A 15,585-nucleotide genomic window follows, 5' to 3' on the forward strand; every position below is an offset into this window, starting at 1 on the left:
CCCTTCTTCTAACAGGTCATGCAACATTGCTACAGTTTCACTTCCTGGAGCTGCACCCCAAGCCTAGGGATACAACCCAGGCTCTCTTGGCAGAATCAAGGTGTTTTTCAAGTCTTCTTAGAAACACAACTACAAACTATCTCTAGGTGTGGCCTATTTTTGCACATAGCTAACCTCACTCACAGCATACCAGTTCCAACTACTTCCTTCCTTAGACAGCAACCGTGGCAGCTTGCTGTACCTCCTCATGTTCCAACCACACATCGGAGATAGATGAGCATCTTATGAAGCGGGAGGCCGAAGCCACATGAAGGATTCTGTCTCTATTGTGGCTCTGATTCTGTTTCTCACATTAGAGAATGGGGACTCTGGGCAGACGTTGTTAGATAAACAGTATTCTTTGGCACAGCTGTGGTGGTGGGTCTTAGAAGTCAGTGAATTAGAGAGCCCAGGGGATGTGGCTTGGGAAGAGATGAGAATCATAAGAGTTGAGATGAAGGAGTTCCCTAAAACTGCATAGCACCACTATGCTGCTTCACACATGAGGAGAATGAGTCTGAGAGGTAACTTGACCTGTCCAAGGTCGCATCCATCCCATTCGAACACTACCATGTTTCCCTTTAGGCTTCTGAACCCAATTTGACCCTGGGCCTCATTAAAAATTCTTGCCATGTCCTCTTTTTTCAATGGATAATTTAAAATAGAAATAATAATAAATATAACACCTCGTTGTATATGTGTAGCAGCTTTCTTCCAATAAATGGTGTTCTTTTAGCTTGCCCACCCATGCTGCACAGAGCGGAAGTGTTTCCACTGTGGACTCTGACATTGGTTACTGACTGGAGCCTAACTTCCAGCCCACACACATACCCCTATCAAAGGTACAGCTCAGAGGACAAGGCTCAAGTCCTACAGGGAGATCTGTTATTAGCTACTTTAGGGTGGTGTTAAAAAAAAAAAAAAAAGCCCTTACACATAATATACAAGGAATACGTTTAAAAAGCTAGAATTTTAACTGTTTTAAAAATTAACTGTTTTTCTTTAAACATCTAATTCTTGGATTCTCCATGGAATAGCAAGCCCTTTTGTTTTAGTAGTAGTAGCTATTATACTAGTAGTGGTAGTACTAGTAGTAGAATAGTAGCAGTAGTAATAATAATAACCATCGCTTTTCAAACTTCTACATTGAAGGCTTTTACATCCAGTATCCTATGTAATCCTCACAAAATCATAATGATTAGATATTATTCCACCTTAGTGATGAAGCAAACTAAAGCTCAGAGAAGTAATTTGTCCAAATGCAAAAAAATAAAGGCTTCTCTTTTTGACAGTAGGTGGACTAGATTTTCAGAGAATTCTTAAGAGCACTAAGTAAAAGATAAAAACATTTTTTAAACATATGACAGATTTTGCTAGAAAGTGAGGTAATTCTTTGGGCTCCAGAAATGATCAGAAAGCCCTAAGGAACCATCAAGTGTTGGAGTCAGCATTTCCCACAAATGAGAGACAAAACTTGAAGCCCAACATGAGTAAAAGACCAGAGCAGAGACCCATAAACAAAGCCAAAAACACTGAAGGGCAACTCTCAGTGAGTGAACTAGAAAAACACCTATCCCATAGAACAAAATGATGGAGGTACATGACCAGCTTGGCCTCAGCTCTGAGTGGAGCAGTAAAAGTAAAAAAAAAAAAAACTCCCCCTCTTTATTTCTAATAACAGATCTGGACTTTTATGAGTTTGGGGCCTGAATATATACAACTATTGTGGCTGAAAGAAAACCCTGAATTTTTAGTTTAAATTGGTTCCAACTCAATGATACTCTCAGGCACCTGACAGAAGCAAATTCCAATCTTCTCTGGAAAAAAACATTTTTAAATGGGGCCCCAATGAGTTCTTACACATTAAGTTACAAGGAAAATAAAATCTTTTTTTTTTTATCATTAAACACACAAGGAAATAAGCCACCCTGAGAGAGAGTCAGTTAAATCAAGAAACTCTAGAATCAGATCTTCAGAGACCACAAATACTGGGACTAATCAAACGTGGAATATAGAATTAGTATAATTAAAATATTCAAAAATATAAGACGAGATTGAAAGTATAGCAAAAGAAAAGACTATGATAACTGGTCAGCTTTGCAAAATGACCAATAGAAATTCTAGAAATAAAAACATGATAAATGAAATTAAAATTTCAATGACTAGGCTCAAAAAGAAAATAGATGAACTGGAATACTAAAGAGACCACAGAAACTCTAGTAAAAAAAAAAAAAAAGGAATGGGAAATATTAAAGTATTTGAGAAACCTGGAGAATAGTGTGAAAATATTCTATAGGAAACAATAAAGAGAATGGGAAGAAGCAATATTAAAAGAGATTCTCCAGAATTAATTAAAGATACAGTGCATGGATTGCAAAAGCCCAGAGAATCCCAAAAAAGATATATGAAAAGAAATCCATTCCTAGACATATCAAAGTGAAAACAAATACAAAGAAGAGACATTAAAAGTAATCAGAGAGAACAAGCAGATTATTTGGAAATGATCTGAAGCTGACAATTGAATTCTCAAGAACAGCAAGGAAAATCAGATGCATTCATATCAACCAACTAGCATCAAATAACTAACAATTTTGAATTCTAAACAAGAAAGTCTATCTTTAAAAAGTAGAGAGGCAAAAAATTGTTTCAAATAATCACAAACTGAGAATTTACTACAAGAACATTCTCATTATAGAAACTTCAAAAGGACATACATTTTAGAAAGAAGGAAATGATCTCCGAAAGCAGATCTGAAATGAAACAGGGTCAGTAAGTAAAGATAAAGATAAACATGTGGTTATATCGAAATAAAAATTGATAGTATAAAACATCAACAATTTACGGGTTTTTAAAAATTAAGAAAGAATTAAAAGCCTGGATAACTTCACATAAAATTTGGAGGTGAGTAATTAAAATTCAAATGTTCTTTGCTTCTTTCATTGTTTAGAAGAAGCTTAAATATATTGATTACCTTTCAATTGTATTATGTTAATTATGCATATTAAAATTTCTAGGGTGACCATTAAAAGAACTGGAATACAAGGGGAAAATTGTAATTGCGGGAATAGAACCAATCAATTTAAAACAAGGAAGCAAAGGAGGGGAAAAAAATGAAACAGAAAACAAAACAGAGTACAAAACAAGATGGTAGAAATGAATCCAAACAGCTCAGTTATTACGAATAATATAAATGAACTAAACTCTCCAGTTAACAGACAGAGACTATAAGACTTGCTCTCGACTGGCATGGAATAATTGGTCCAAGTTGAGGAGGAGTAGAAATAAGGCTCAGAAGGTAATCCAAGCAGCACCATGTCAGGTAGGGTTTTAATACCTTAGCTGAGGCATTTAGCTTTGATTCAATAGCTCTGATAGTGAAAAGCATGGGGCAGGAGAATATTGTTTCTCTTATTATTATTTGAATAAAGTTTTATTTAGCATATGCATAAATCATATCGGTAAACATTTTAAAAATTAAAAAGAAAAAAAGAAGTATCTCGAAATAAAGACTCTGGCTTGAAGATAGAAAGATGATGATAGATAGATGATAATGATAGATAGATAGATAGATAGATAGATAGATAGATAGATAGATAGATAGATGATAGATAGATGATAGATAGATAGATAGATAGATAGATAGATAGATAGATAGATAGATGATAGATTTTCTTTTATACACTTCTGTGTTGTTTGAATTTGGGGGCATTAAATTTAAGTGTTATTTTTGTGATTAAACAAGCTCAAAACTTGGTGATGGGGTACTATAAGTTCTTGAGTCAAGAAGGACTTGGGAATAAAATAATTTGGGGAGAGTAAACTGCAAGATAAATGGAGAGATCAGGGGACAAAGATTAGACTCAGAGAAATAAGTTGGAACAACAAAAATGATTGCCTGGACCAGTGCGGTAAATGTGGGATGGAAGAACAAATCTAAAAGGAAAGAAGTGGTAGAATTTGTTTACTGTTCTTGTCCCTGCAGGTCAGGGGTAGTAAGAGCAATTGAGTTCTTAAACATGAAGCAAGAGGCAAAAATTACTTAATGAATGATGATGATAACAATGCCTGTTCTAGTCTGTTCCTGCAGCAGGACTCCCTTCTAGCCTGAGCCAGCTCTGGGGAATCGCTATTGGGAGAAAAAAAAAAAAACCTCACTTATTGGACGTTCTAGAGGGTTTTACAGAATAGTGACCCCCATCCCCTCAATATCTTTCCTTGAAGTAATTTGTATAGGAGAGAATGAAGCATCACTGTAGCCTGCAGAGCCTCCAAAAACACAAGCCAATTTGATTAGGATAAAAAAAAAAACTTATTTGCATATTCTCCAAAGATGTTCCCTAAACCCAGTCCACAACACTAGAGGAACTAGAATGACTTTGGAATTTCAGAAAAATTGTTTGGAGTTCTTTAGACTTTGGCTCTAAATTGGATCTTCTTTGTTCTTTGCCCTAAAGATGCTATGGACCTGGCATGGGGCTGGCAGATGTACCCTGTGTGCCCTAGGACAGTTTCTTCCTGGAGCCACGTTATCCAGTGGTTAGACATGAGATCCTAAGCTCCAAAAGGCAAGGAACAAATTACCTCAAAATGGAAGCACCCTCACCATCATTTTTGGTGCCTCCAGAATGATATCCACACTGGCCTTTTCTCAGGCCTTCTAGAACTTCATTTGTGCGACCTGAGCAAGTCGCTTAGTCTCTCTGAACTCTAGCTTCCTCACCTGTAAAATGGGGTGGCAATAACGGACTTCTAAAGGTTTGTTATGAGAGTTAAATGGGATGATGTTATAGAAATTACTTGGCACGGTGCTTGGCTAGTGTACTAACTTAGTAATTATTTTTAAAAATAATTTTTTAAGAAGAGAAGATAAAGAGAGCCCTTCTATTTCTGGAGACATGCTAAGAGAAGAAGAGACAGGAAAAATAAAGGAAAGGTAAAATCACTAGGAACTGAATAGCAAAAATGAAAGAGATAGACTATTCACGAATTCAGAAAATATATACCTGGGCGATTATGGAAATTATGTTCTCAGTGAGCAAAATTAAAACGTCACGTCGGGAGGAGACATCTTGTCTCTGCATGAGATTGTAAGATCTTCGAGGCAAGAAACTGTTTCCTCACCACAGCATTGAGCGTGAGTCAAAAATTATTTTAGTTCTAAAAAAAACCCAAAGTATATATTGAATAAATAACGAGTAAGTGAAAGAGAGGATGAGTGGAGGAGGAGCGGGAGGTGAGGAAGAGAAAGGACAAACCATAATGCAAAGCATGTGTCCTCTCCTAAGTCAGAGATAGCAGCTCTTGCATGCCAAGGAGGATGCCACCATAGCATCCCTCACCAACATTTTTTTATCTATTCCAAAACAAGAGGAGCTTCTGAACCTTGAGGCCATTGTATATTCTCAACCAGAAACCTTTCCCAGTAGCTAACTTTGTCCTCGAGCGTTATCCCCTGCTTCCTCATGGCACTTCCTGAGGGAACGGGGAGCCTTGAGAAATGACCCCAGAGTTAGTGGTGCACTCAAAGAAACATGGCCTTCATTGGCTTCCCCAGTTACAGGTACAGAGGCACATCCTAGTCCTGAAGCTTTTGTGCCTACACTGCTCCAGTCCTGGTTTCCACCATGAAGCCCATCTGCTCCAGCGGCATTAGCCGACTCCCACCCTGGTTCTCATCACTGGTACTAAAGTGGTTTTAGAGAATCTTGTACACGGAGTCAAGACAGGGAAGGAGCTATTTATTTTCCCTGAAGAAAATTTGTTCCTTTGATAAACAGTTTCATTTTATTTTATTAATGCCAATAGTGGATTGTATTTTCCCATGATTAAGCTTCTTTTCCCCTCCCCTGTTCTTCAGACTTCGACTATAAATAGGAGCTTCTTTGTTCTGTCTCCTCTGGGCAATAATTGGAAACAAACTGGGGAGACACCCTCATGTCTTTCTGTGTCTCTTGGTTGTTTCTCCCCAAGTAGGCAGTCGCACAAACAAACAGGCCACTTTGTTTGTGTTTTCTCTGAAGTCACGATTTCTTCCACTAAATGTTTATGCATTCCAGTATCTCAAGAACTTCAGGACCAAGACTGATCATATTTTAATATTCGTTTGAACATATGCACTTAATGTGCTTGGTTAATTAGAGTAATTAGTAGTCTTTTCATCCCAAGGCCGTTGCTGAAATTAAAACAGCGTTGTTATTTCTTTTAATGACTAACTGAAGAATTTTTATTTTCAAAGTGAGTCAGGACTGACAGACATGAAGGGCTGCTCCGCAAGAGACAAGGAAGGGACAAGGATTTTGAGAATCTGGGGGTCTTTCGGGAGAGTTCCCAGCCTCATTTAGCCCCTCTGGATTTCCATCTGTTGATAATTACAGTGCCCAGGGTGATATAATTTTTCACCAAATCAGGACACTTTTGAGAGTAAAATGGGACCCCGTTAGTGATTTCACTAGGACAACAGTCCTAAACAAGAACTTGTCCCATCGAACCAGGAGTATGGTCACCCCACCTCACATATGTATAGCTCTTTGCACAGAACAGTTACCATTTGATCCCATCTGCTCCTCACCTTGAACCATGAGAGAGGGATCATTCCCACCTAACTGATGAACTAACTAACTGAGGCTGAAAAGCTAAGCGACTTGCCCCAAGCCTATCAGGCAGTGGATAAAGCCACGCTCAACCCCAGCTCTTCTTCAGAGCAGTATTCTTCATCTACCACACTGATCCACATTCGTTTTGGTCAGCCAGGAATGGCCAGAGGAGTGAGTGGTAGCACGTGAGTGAGCATGGGTAGTAGAACCAGAACTACGGCAGAGGGAAGAACTGCATTAAGGAGTGGGCAGGGTGTCTTGGCCAGTAAGGCTCTCAGGCAGCAGGATGAGTTTCTGAAAGAGGCTCAGAAACCTTCTCTAGAGGGCCTCAGAGATGGCTGATCCAGTGTTCTGGCCCAGCTCCCGCCCCTCAGGCGTGGATTGGCTCAAATGCACTCCAGGGGTTCTGTACAACTAATTACAAAGGCAAAGTCTGTTGTGACAGAATTTTCCAGAAGATATTTTTTTGACAAATGCCTGGACTGAGAGGGCTGGCCATAATGCAGCCGTGGTCTACTCTCTGTCATCCTCATTTTGACTCATCTACCAGGTAACACTAATTCTCTCATTGCTACCTGTTGCTTCTCTCCATCTTCCAACTTTCCTGCTTCCTCATCTTTCCTGCTTGGTGAAGACTCCACTCTGATTAACTAATCCCCTCTGATACCGGCATTTCTATCTTTACAATTTGGCGTCCCTGCGAAGTTTCCCTTTGTACATTTCCCTGTCCCTTATTCAAGTATCATCACTCAATAACCATTCGACAGCTGTAATGCTTTTCATATGGAAAGAATTGGTTTTTTATTGATGGCAAATGTTGAGATGAACTTTCATGCCCACTTGGAGCCAGAGGAGCTTTTCATTGGGTGAACCGCACTAAGATGTGGTTGCAAGAAATGTCTTTGGAGTGTGGACTGAGATGTACTTTTGGGAACAGGTCTTATGGCGGAGGGAGGGGAGCAGCCTTTCCCTTTATCAAAATCTCATCAGTCAAAATGTATAATAGCAACATTCTTAATAACCCTATAGTTAAGTGGCACTTGGTATTTTTCCAAGCACTTCCCTGGAATTCTAAAATGAAGGCAGGACAGATATTATTATTTCCATGTTACAACTTAGGCGACATTGTAACAGGACTGACCGGCCCCATGAACGAGGAGTCAATTGATAAGTGGGTAAGTGTCCCGTGAGAAGGATACTTTTAGCAGTCATGAAAAGCCGTCTCTGGGGGTCTTGGATGCTCTATGAACATCAGGAGTCCTTCCCAAGCTGAACTCTTCTTAAAGTCCCCTTTATCCAGTCCAAATGTAAGAGCATAGCCACCATGTCCAGGCCCATTGCTCACTTCAATGCCGTCTGCAATGCAATTCAGCATCCTGACACCTAATCCAGATGCAGTAGGAAACCAAGGATTATTTAGCAACACATGTCGTTGGCATAAGGTGTGATGGACAGAATGTGAATGATAGTATTGACTGTCCCAGACTAGAGCCATTCTCCACTGGATCTAGCAAGAGAATGGAGAACGTTGGACTGTGGGGTGTGGATGCTACTGTATCCGCATTAGCAAGTGGCTACTCTGGACTTCAGCCCATCCCTGCCCTCCCCAAAAGCCAGCCTTGGCCCCGCCCCTGGTAAAATAAGAGGACTAGAGGACTAGACAGGAACTTGGAAACCACTGGGCTGCCACCATCACCATTTTACTAACACGGAAGCTGAAGCCCCAAGACCACGTGAGCACTGGCCCCTGAGAGCAAGGTGAGCCAGGGCAGAGTGGCGCTAAGAGCCCAGGACGCTGACAGAGAATGTGGCTCTCTTCACTCAGCCTCCCAGAGCAAATAAGCAGGTTTTCCAACTCACTCTTCCTAACATCTCCTCTTTCTGTTAACTTGTTGGCTCTCCCTTATTTCTTGTCTGCAGCTGGTGCTCAGGGACTCACCAGTCTATCTGTGTTAAGAAGAGGACATTGTTCTACACATTGGGTTTTGCCATGCTCCCTCCCATCCTCATGTCCATGTCCTTCATTATGAAGGAACAAAGCTCTTTGAGCAGCATGTTGTTCAAGGAGCATTTGAGCTGGAATAAACTGGTGGGATGTTGTCGCTCAATGGGGAGGTGTGCTCAGTGTCCAGCTGGTACACCCCAAGAGGTTCACTATGAGATATGTCCTGATAGCTCAGCTTCAAGTTTGTACTAATCCCGTACACACTAGATTACCCAGGAATACATTGGAAGGAAAGGTGTTTTTGTTTCCAGGACACCTGCTTTCATTATTCATGGATGTCCCTTACCAGGTCCACAGCCTCATTGCTTGTGTTAGTAATTGGCTCCTAATGTAACACCCGAACTCTTTGGAGTTTAGATGTTTTTGTCATTTCAGACCTAACCCTCCCTGGCTTATGGTTCAAGGAATGTTTTCCTGCTTACCCTTTTTGGCTTTCTCTAGTTCTTTGTCTGCTCTTTCTGTTTTGCTTGGCTTATGAAATGTCATATTTCATTCTAAGCCAACATGCTGCTCCTATATCAATTCAATTTCAGTCACAGAATATCGAAGAGAGGGCCTAGACCATGATTAGCATGTATAGGCTCTAAGATTGTAGAAAATTCCCTCTAATGGGTTTATAAACAATTACCCATGCTATATGCAGAGTTCTTAGTTTATATTTTCCTTGAAAAACTAAGCAACTTATGGAGATTTTCCTCCTTAACCTCCCCTCAGAAATCAACCACCTGGTGTGACTACCACCACCATTTGATGAAGAAGAAAGCCAAAGTCACCAGCTGGAGCAGTGGTGACTAATAAGGCCTTAGTTTCATAGCTGTTACAGTCTCTCAGCTACTGGACTTGCTCACTGTTTCTTCTAGTCCTCTGTCCTTCCAGCATCTGTCATGACGGGTCTTCCTTCAACCACCTCTTCCATCTGGTTCCTCTTGGGTTCTTCTGATAAGGATAGCTTAAATGTGGCTTCCTTGTACATCTCTGGCCATTGCTCTTTACGCTGGAAGTATCAAAAATTAAGTACCTATCCTGGGCCAGACACCATGCTAGGCACTGTGTATATATTTTCACACACTGTATACATTATGTACATTATCTCAGGTAATCTTCACCGTGACATTATATGGGAGATATGAGAACTGAGTTCAAAGAGGGTAGCGATTGGCCAAGATCAATGTAAGATTCAAATCGCATCCACCTAATTCAAAGCCCTGCACTATCCAATATTCCACCAAGTTTCTTCAGGGAAATAATTTCTGCAGGTGGCCCTCACCAAGCACGAGAACCTTCACCATAAGCCCAGTTTTCCCTTTACCTCTCTGTATTTAGCTAATTCTTTTTCATCATATTGCCGAAGCTTATAATCAGGGCTCTCCCTTCAAGAATGAAGACAGTGACCATTTATAATGGTGACTAGCACTCTCATTTCAATGAACAGATACAGCTTGTGGTGGAATTACCAAACCTGAAACTTAACAAGCCCTCCAACTTCAGCAACATAGCCCCAACAATGGGGAGGCCCTCGTGGCTGGAACACAGGGAGACAGCTGGGGAGAGGTAGCAAAGGGATTCAGGACCAGTTCATGGACCACCAGTAGTAAGCTATGAAGGCAACTGGATATTTTGCTGAGTTGCAGAGAGAAGTCAGAAAGAAAAAAGAGAAAGAGACACAGAAGTTAGAGGTAAAGCCAGAGGCAGAGCGAGAAAACGGGAAAGAGCACCTTGACTCTGGAAACTGGAATAAGAAGGAGTGGATGGGGCCGGAAGAGGATAAAGAGGGTCCCCATTGGCAAAGGTCACCATTGTGCATTTCTACCATAAAGGCATTCCTAGCCTGAATCCATCTGCACTCAGCAGCCAGATGAACCATCCTGATACAATGCTTTTCTTGAGTCGCTGTCGAAAATTTTCAAAGACTTCCTGTGGCCCCAAATCACTAGCTTTGTGCCTAATGTCTCCTTTATCTGGCTCCAGTTGCCCTTCTCAAATCCATCTCCTTTTCCTCCCCTACATGCAGCTCCTCTCAGAAAGGTCCTCTTACTTCTCAGATATTCAAGCTTTTGCTCCCGCTGAGCAGTCTGCAGAGAACTATTCTAAATTAGAAGAGACTAAGAGTCATGGCAACTCACGCAATACGTGATCTTCGATTGAATCCTAGAATTTTTTAAGTAACTGTAAAGAATATTATTAGGAATATTTCAGAAATGTAATATGTTACTGTTTAGTATACTTACTACATATTTTATATAATAGTGTACTTTGCTTTAATATTTAAATAATAATAATTAATATTATTTTATCAAAGTTTCCTGGGTATGATCATTGTATTTTAGAGATAGATAATTAAATATTTAGGTGTAAAGTGTCATGATATCTGCAAGTTCCTTTAAAATGGTTGAGAAAAAAATAGAGGGAGTAGATGTGGTGAGATGTTAATTGGCAAATAATCCGGATGAAGAATATTTATTCTAAAATTCTTTCAACTTTTCTGAAGATCTGAAAATGTTCAAAATAGAAAGTTGGATTAAAAATAAAATAATAAATAAAGTCCAAGGCAGCGCATGTCCTCTATCTGTCACCACCTACAGCTTCCCCAGTCACCTCAGCGTAGAATCCAGTGGCCTTCACAGCCTACCACTGGTGGTCCATGAACTGGTCATGGCTCCATCTTCCATCTCTCCCCAGTCCTCTCACTGCATTCCAAGCATGAGAGCCTCCCCATCGTTTCTAGAGCCAAGCACGGGCATTATAACTGGGAAACAGACAGTAAATATATCAGCAGCTAAATATAAGATTGGTTTGTGTTAGTGCAAGAAGAAAAACGGAGCATGTGCCTGCCTCAAGACCTTTGCACTTACGACTACCGTTGCTGAAACAGTTTCCCCTGGGGTTAGAGCCTGCTTGTTCACTTTCTTCGGGTTTCTATTCAAGGGTGACTTCTTTAGAAATATCTTTCCTAGCAACCCTGTCTAAAACAGTACCCCACCTACTCCATACTATCTATCTTTTCTTTGTTTTTTTTTTGTTTATTATGCAAAGCACTTATCACAACTTGACATTATGTTATTTGTGTTATTATAGATTTACTGTTTATCTGCCTATGTTATTATCTCCAGTGTCTATCACAGTGGATGATACATATTTTATTTTCTATAAATAAATGAGTGAATAAATGCCTTGCTCTTTATATATCATGCCTGACTGGGTATATGCTAGCTACCCTTTCATGTATACGTATCTTATATCACACATAGTTCTGGAAAGTTACTTTTTTTTTAATTGATTCTTTTTTTTTATCATTTGTCTAAGTGACAATAAACATAATCATTCTTATTATAAACTAATTTGAAAAAGTAATTTTCCAATTAATAAATATACACCTATGTAAACTTGTACTTATGATAAAATAATTATAAAAGCTGCTGGCAATTTTGGAAAGGAAACAAAGATATTTGTTAGTGGCAAGACCAAATGAAAATTCTGATGATTTAAACAAGAAAAACTGACAAGCACAATTCCCCCCATAAGAACACTGGTAAATTACTTTTGATTTAATAATTTTGCCTAAGGGTAATTTCGGGCATCATATACACAAATCCCCCCCTGCGGAAAGTGCACAATGAGAGAACCTGTGTTGAAATCCTGGCTCTGTCATTTACTGTTTATAGAACCTTGGCCAAGTTGCTTAACCTACCTGAACCTTTATTTCTTTACATGTAACATCATTACCTATCATACTTTGCAAGACTATTGCATTAAATAAGATCAAGTACGTGAATGCAGTTTGTAAACTATAAAGTACTGTAAAAATAGAGTCTATTATTTTACCTGTGAGAAAGGCTTGGAGAAAAAAAAAACCCTCAAGTACCATTAAAAGTATTAATAAAATTAGCATTAGTACTAGTTATAAAAATGTGATTCTTCCTATACTTATTCTCTAAAGCAGCAATGTCTGATGGAACTTTCCACAACAATGAAAATATTCTATACCTGTGCCATCTAATACAGTAGCTATTGATCACATGTGGCTATTGAGTATTTGAAATGTAGCTAATGTGACTGGGGAACTGCGTTTTAAATTTATTTAATTTTATTATTTTAAAATTTTATTTATTTTGCCTTTTTGATCAGGTTTTTCTTCAAAATTAGCTGTCCAAAGTGATCTGACCTTTACGAAACAAATTTCAGTTTATGTGGCCGGCTTCTTTTCTTCTGTTGTGGGTTTCTTTTCCACAAGCTTCTTCTCAGCTGCTGGTTTCTTGCTAGCTGCAGCCTTTATCCCAGCAAAGGCTTCTTCTGCTTCTTGACACCAACAACCTTCTTTCCTTTCTTCCCTACCACAGCCTTCTTGCCTGGAACCCCCTTCTCATCCGATCTGGCCTCTAGCGCTGCTGCTGCTTTATCCACCCAGAGCTTGTGGTTCTTGGCCTGGTGAAGAATGGTGCTCCAGCTCATGGCCTTTGCATATGGGTTTAGCTTCAACAAGATCCTCAGATTTTTCAGTGGATCTTTCTTCAGGATCCTGTGATGAATCTTTTTGCTTGGTGCTCGGAGGTCTCTCTGGATCTCTAGACTTTTCAAGATTCTGCTAAGGTCTGTACTGAGCATCTTGTGCATGGGAAGGTTGTAGTTACTCTTGAGAGAGGCAGCTTTATACCAGGTGCCATATAGATTATCCAACTTGTGGAAAGCACTTTCTGTCCAAATGCAGAAACGGCCCACATGCCCAGCAGGAGCAAGTTTCAAATGTTCAGTTTTCTTACATTATGCAGAGTAATTCCAGGGATGTTTCTGAAGGCTTTGATGATGCCATTGTTCTCATCTTAGGTGATGCAAGGTCTCCTGCACTGAATACGACCACGGTTTCTCATTTCGCCCTTGCCAGCTCTCATTCACTGAAAGGCATGGACCTTTTTGATATCATTCCAGGCCTTAAGTTTCTTAAGAAGCAAAACGGCCTCCTTGGTTTTCTTGTAGCCTTCAGCTTTATCTTCAACCACCACAGGAAGTTCAGAAAATTCCTTAATACGATGACCTTTAGACACACTCAGCACTAGTAAAGCTGAGGCAGCCAAGGCAGAGCAGATGGCATATCGCTTCTGTGTTGTGTTCACCCTGTGGTGCCAACAGCACCTGGTTTTGCTTGGTGCAAACATGTGACACATATTGCTAAAAGCACCTTGGCCAGAAGATGAGTCTCACAACCTTGAACTCTGGGAATTTGAGCCACAGCAATGCCAGGACCCCGCAACTCAGCGCTGGTTTTGATGAACTGCTAATTCACTGACAGCATAGGGCTGTCTATTGTTTTTGCACAAGTTGGTGTGAACGAAGTTCACAACATCTAGTAGAATGGGAGTCTTGAACACAGCAGGCCAAGTGACATTTTTTCTAGACGATTCCCCCTTTTCAAAGTACACTCATCAGTAGATGAGCATATGCCACAGTGGGGAAAGGAGGAGGCCACACTCCTCTCAATCGGGTGGCTCCCAAAGGAAAAAGCTAATTTTATTCATTTTATTTCGTTTTATTTACATTTAAACAGTCACACATGGCAGGAGGCTACTGTATTGGATAGCACAGCTCTAGGCATCGCTTCTTCAAATATGTTTTGCAGAAAACTCTGTTTTGGCCCTAACCATGAAGAGATTAGGTTTTGCAAGCATCAAGGAACCCCAGTGATGGAAATCATTGTTTAGAGTGAAGGAAAAAGTGTGGAATGGAGTAAAGACTGGAAAGAAAGGAAAGGAGAGGATGTCATTCTTGCCTGAGGCCATTCTAATTTTGAAACAGCAAATAGAATCTGTCCCCCTGGAATTTCAGTGTCCCTTTTTTGCTGTGAGACCTTCGAAAAGGCATTTAACCTCTCTGAGCCACAGTCTTTTAACTATAAAATAGGAATCGCAATGCCTACTTCATAGGATTATTATGAGGCTTAAATGAAACAAGTTAAATCACATAAGTTCCTAACGCAGTGCCCTGCACAAAGCAAGCCCTAAACTCATTCTCCCTTCACTCCTGGAGCATTGTGGGGGGAGCACACTGATTCTCGCATCCTGCTCCAAACCACATGGCTGCTGGACTGCCTAGCCATGAGTGGGGCATCGCTCTAGTTGCATTCAGCCTCAGAGCAGCCCAGGCTGGAGCACATCCACTTCCTTCCCTCCATTCAGGCCTCCTGAATACCCTGAGGTCACCTGGCACTTCGCTCTGAAGGTGCCTTGGGGCTTCAAAGACTCCTCTCTGGATTCAACACAAACAATATTCCTTTCGAATATGTGCACAAATCAAGGTGAGGCTGGAAGGTGGGGCCCACACAGGTTCCTGGGTGAAGGCTTGGGGGTCCGCTGGGGCAGGTGGTGGTGGTCCCACTTCTCAAATGTGGCAAATAAAAATTTTAAGCAAACTACTTAAAAACCATACTTTCTCCCAGGATTATCCAATAGCCCCATGTTTAATTTATCTGTCCCCATAAACCTTCAAAATGCCCCAGAGATCAGTTGCCCGAATCTCAGTTCTTATATTGTCTCTGTCCCCTGGAAGCAGCACCAAACTCCTTTGTCAGACGGTGGGTTCTCAGTGTTCAGAAAGCGTGACCACTGTGTGCGATGGTTTAACAACACAACCGGTTGGTTGCCAATTCTTTGACACTCCTCCTTTGAGAGCTAGGGGCCCTTGTCTTTGAATCTGGGTGGGCTTATGACTGTTTTGACCAATAGACTATGGTGAACGTGACACCATGTGACTTCTGAGGCTGTCATTAAAGCCCATGCAGCTCCCACCAGGTTGGCTGGGACACTTGTTCTCAGAGCTCAAGCAACCATGGAAGACATCTACCCTGAGGCCCTGCAGGATGCAGTCTCACCTGAGGCCGTCCTTCACACAGCCCCATCCAGGTACCCGACATGTGAGTGCAGATATCCCCAGCCTTTTGTGTCTTCCCAGCAGAAGCCA

The 15,585-nt window shown here is 40.7% G+C and overlaps 1 protein-coding gene and 1 pseudogene across 4 annotated transcripts in view; both read right to left on the reverse strand.

Moving 5' to 3' along the window:
* RUNX2 (runt related transcription factor 2) overlaps positions 1 to 15,585 on the reverse strand; it is a 224,687-nt gene that overhangs the window by 70,113 nt on the left and 138,989 nt on the right. Inside the window, exon 6 of one of the 4 annotated variants that reach the window (XM_025042942.1) lies at positions 9,276 to 9,631. The exons of the other annotated variants lie outside the window; for them this stretch is intronic. Coding sequence (XP_024898710.1) covers positions 9,627 to 9,631 — 5 coding nt within the window. The 3' untranslated portion in view covers positions 9,276 to 9,626. Of the gene's footprint in view, positions 1 to 9,275; positions 9,632 to 15,585 lie in introns of those variants that run through there. 4 annotated transcript variants of the gene reach the window in all.
* Positions 12,821 to 14,051, reverse strand: LOC102895069 (annotated as a pseudogene).

The sequence above is a fragment of the Pteropus alecto genome, unplaced genomic scaffold, assembly GCF_000325575.1.
Source record: "Pteropus alecto unplaced genomic scaffold, ASM32557v1 scaffold7, whole genome shotgun sequence".
NCBI lineage: Eukaryota > Metazoa > Chordata > Mammalia > Chiroptera > Pteropodidae > Pteropus > Pteropus alecto.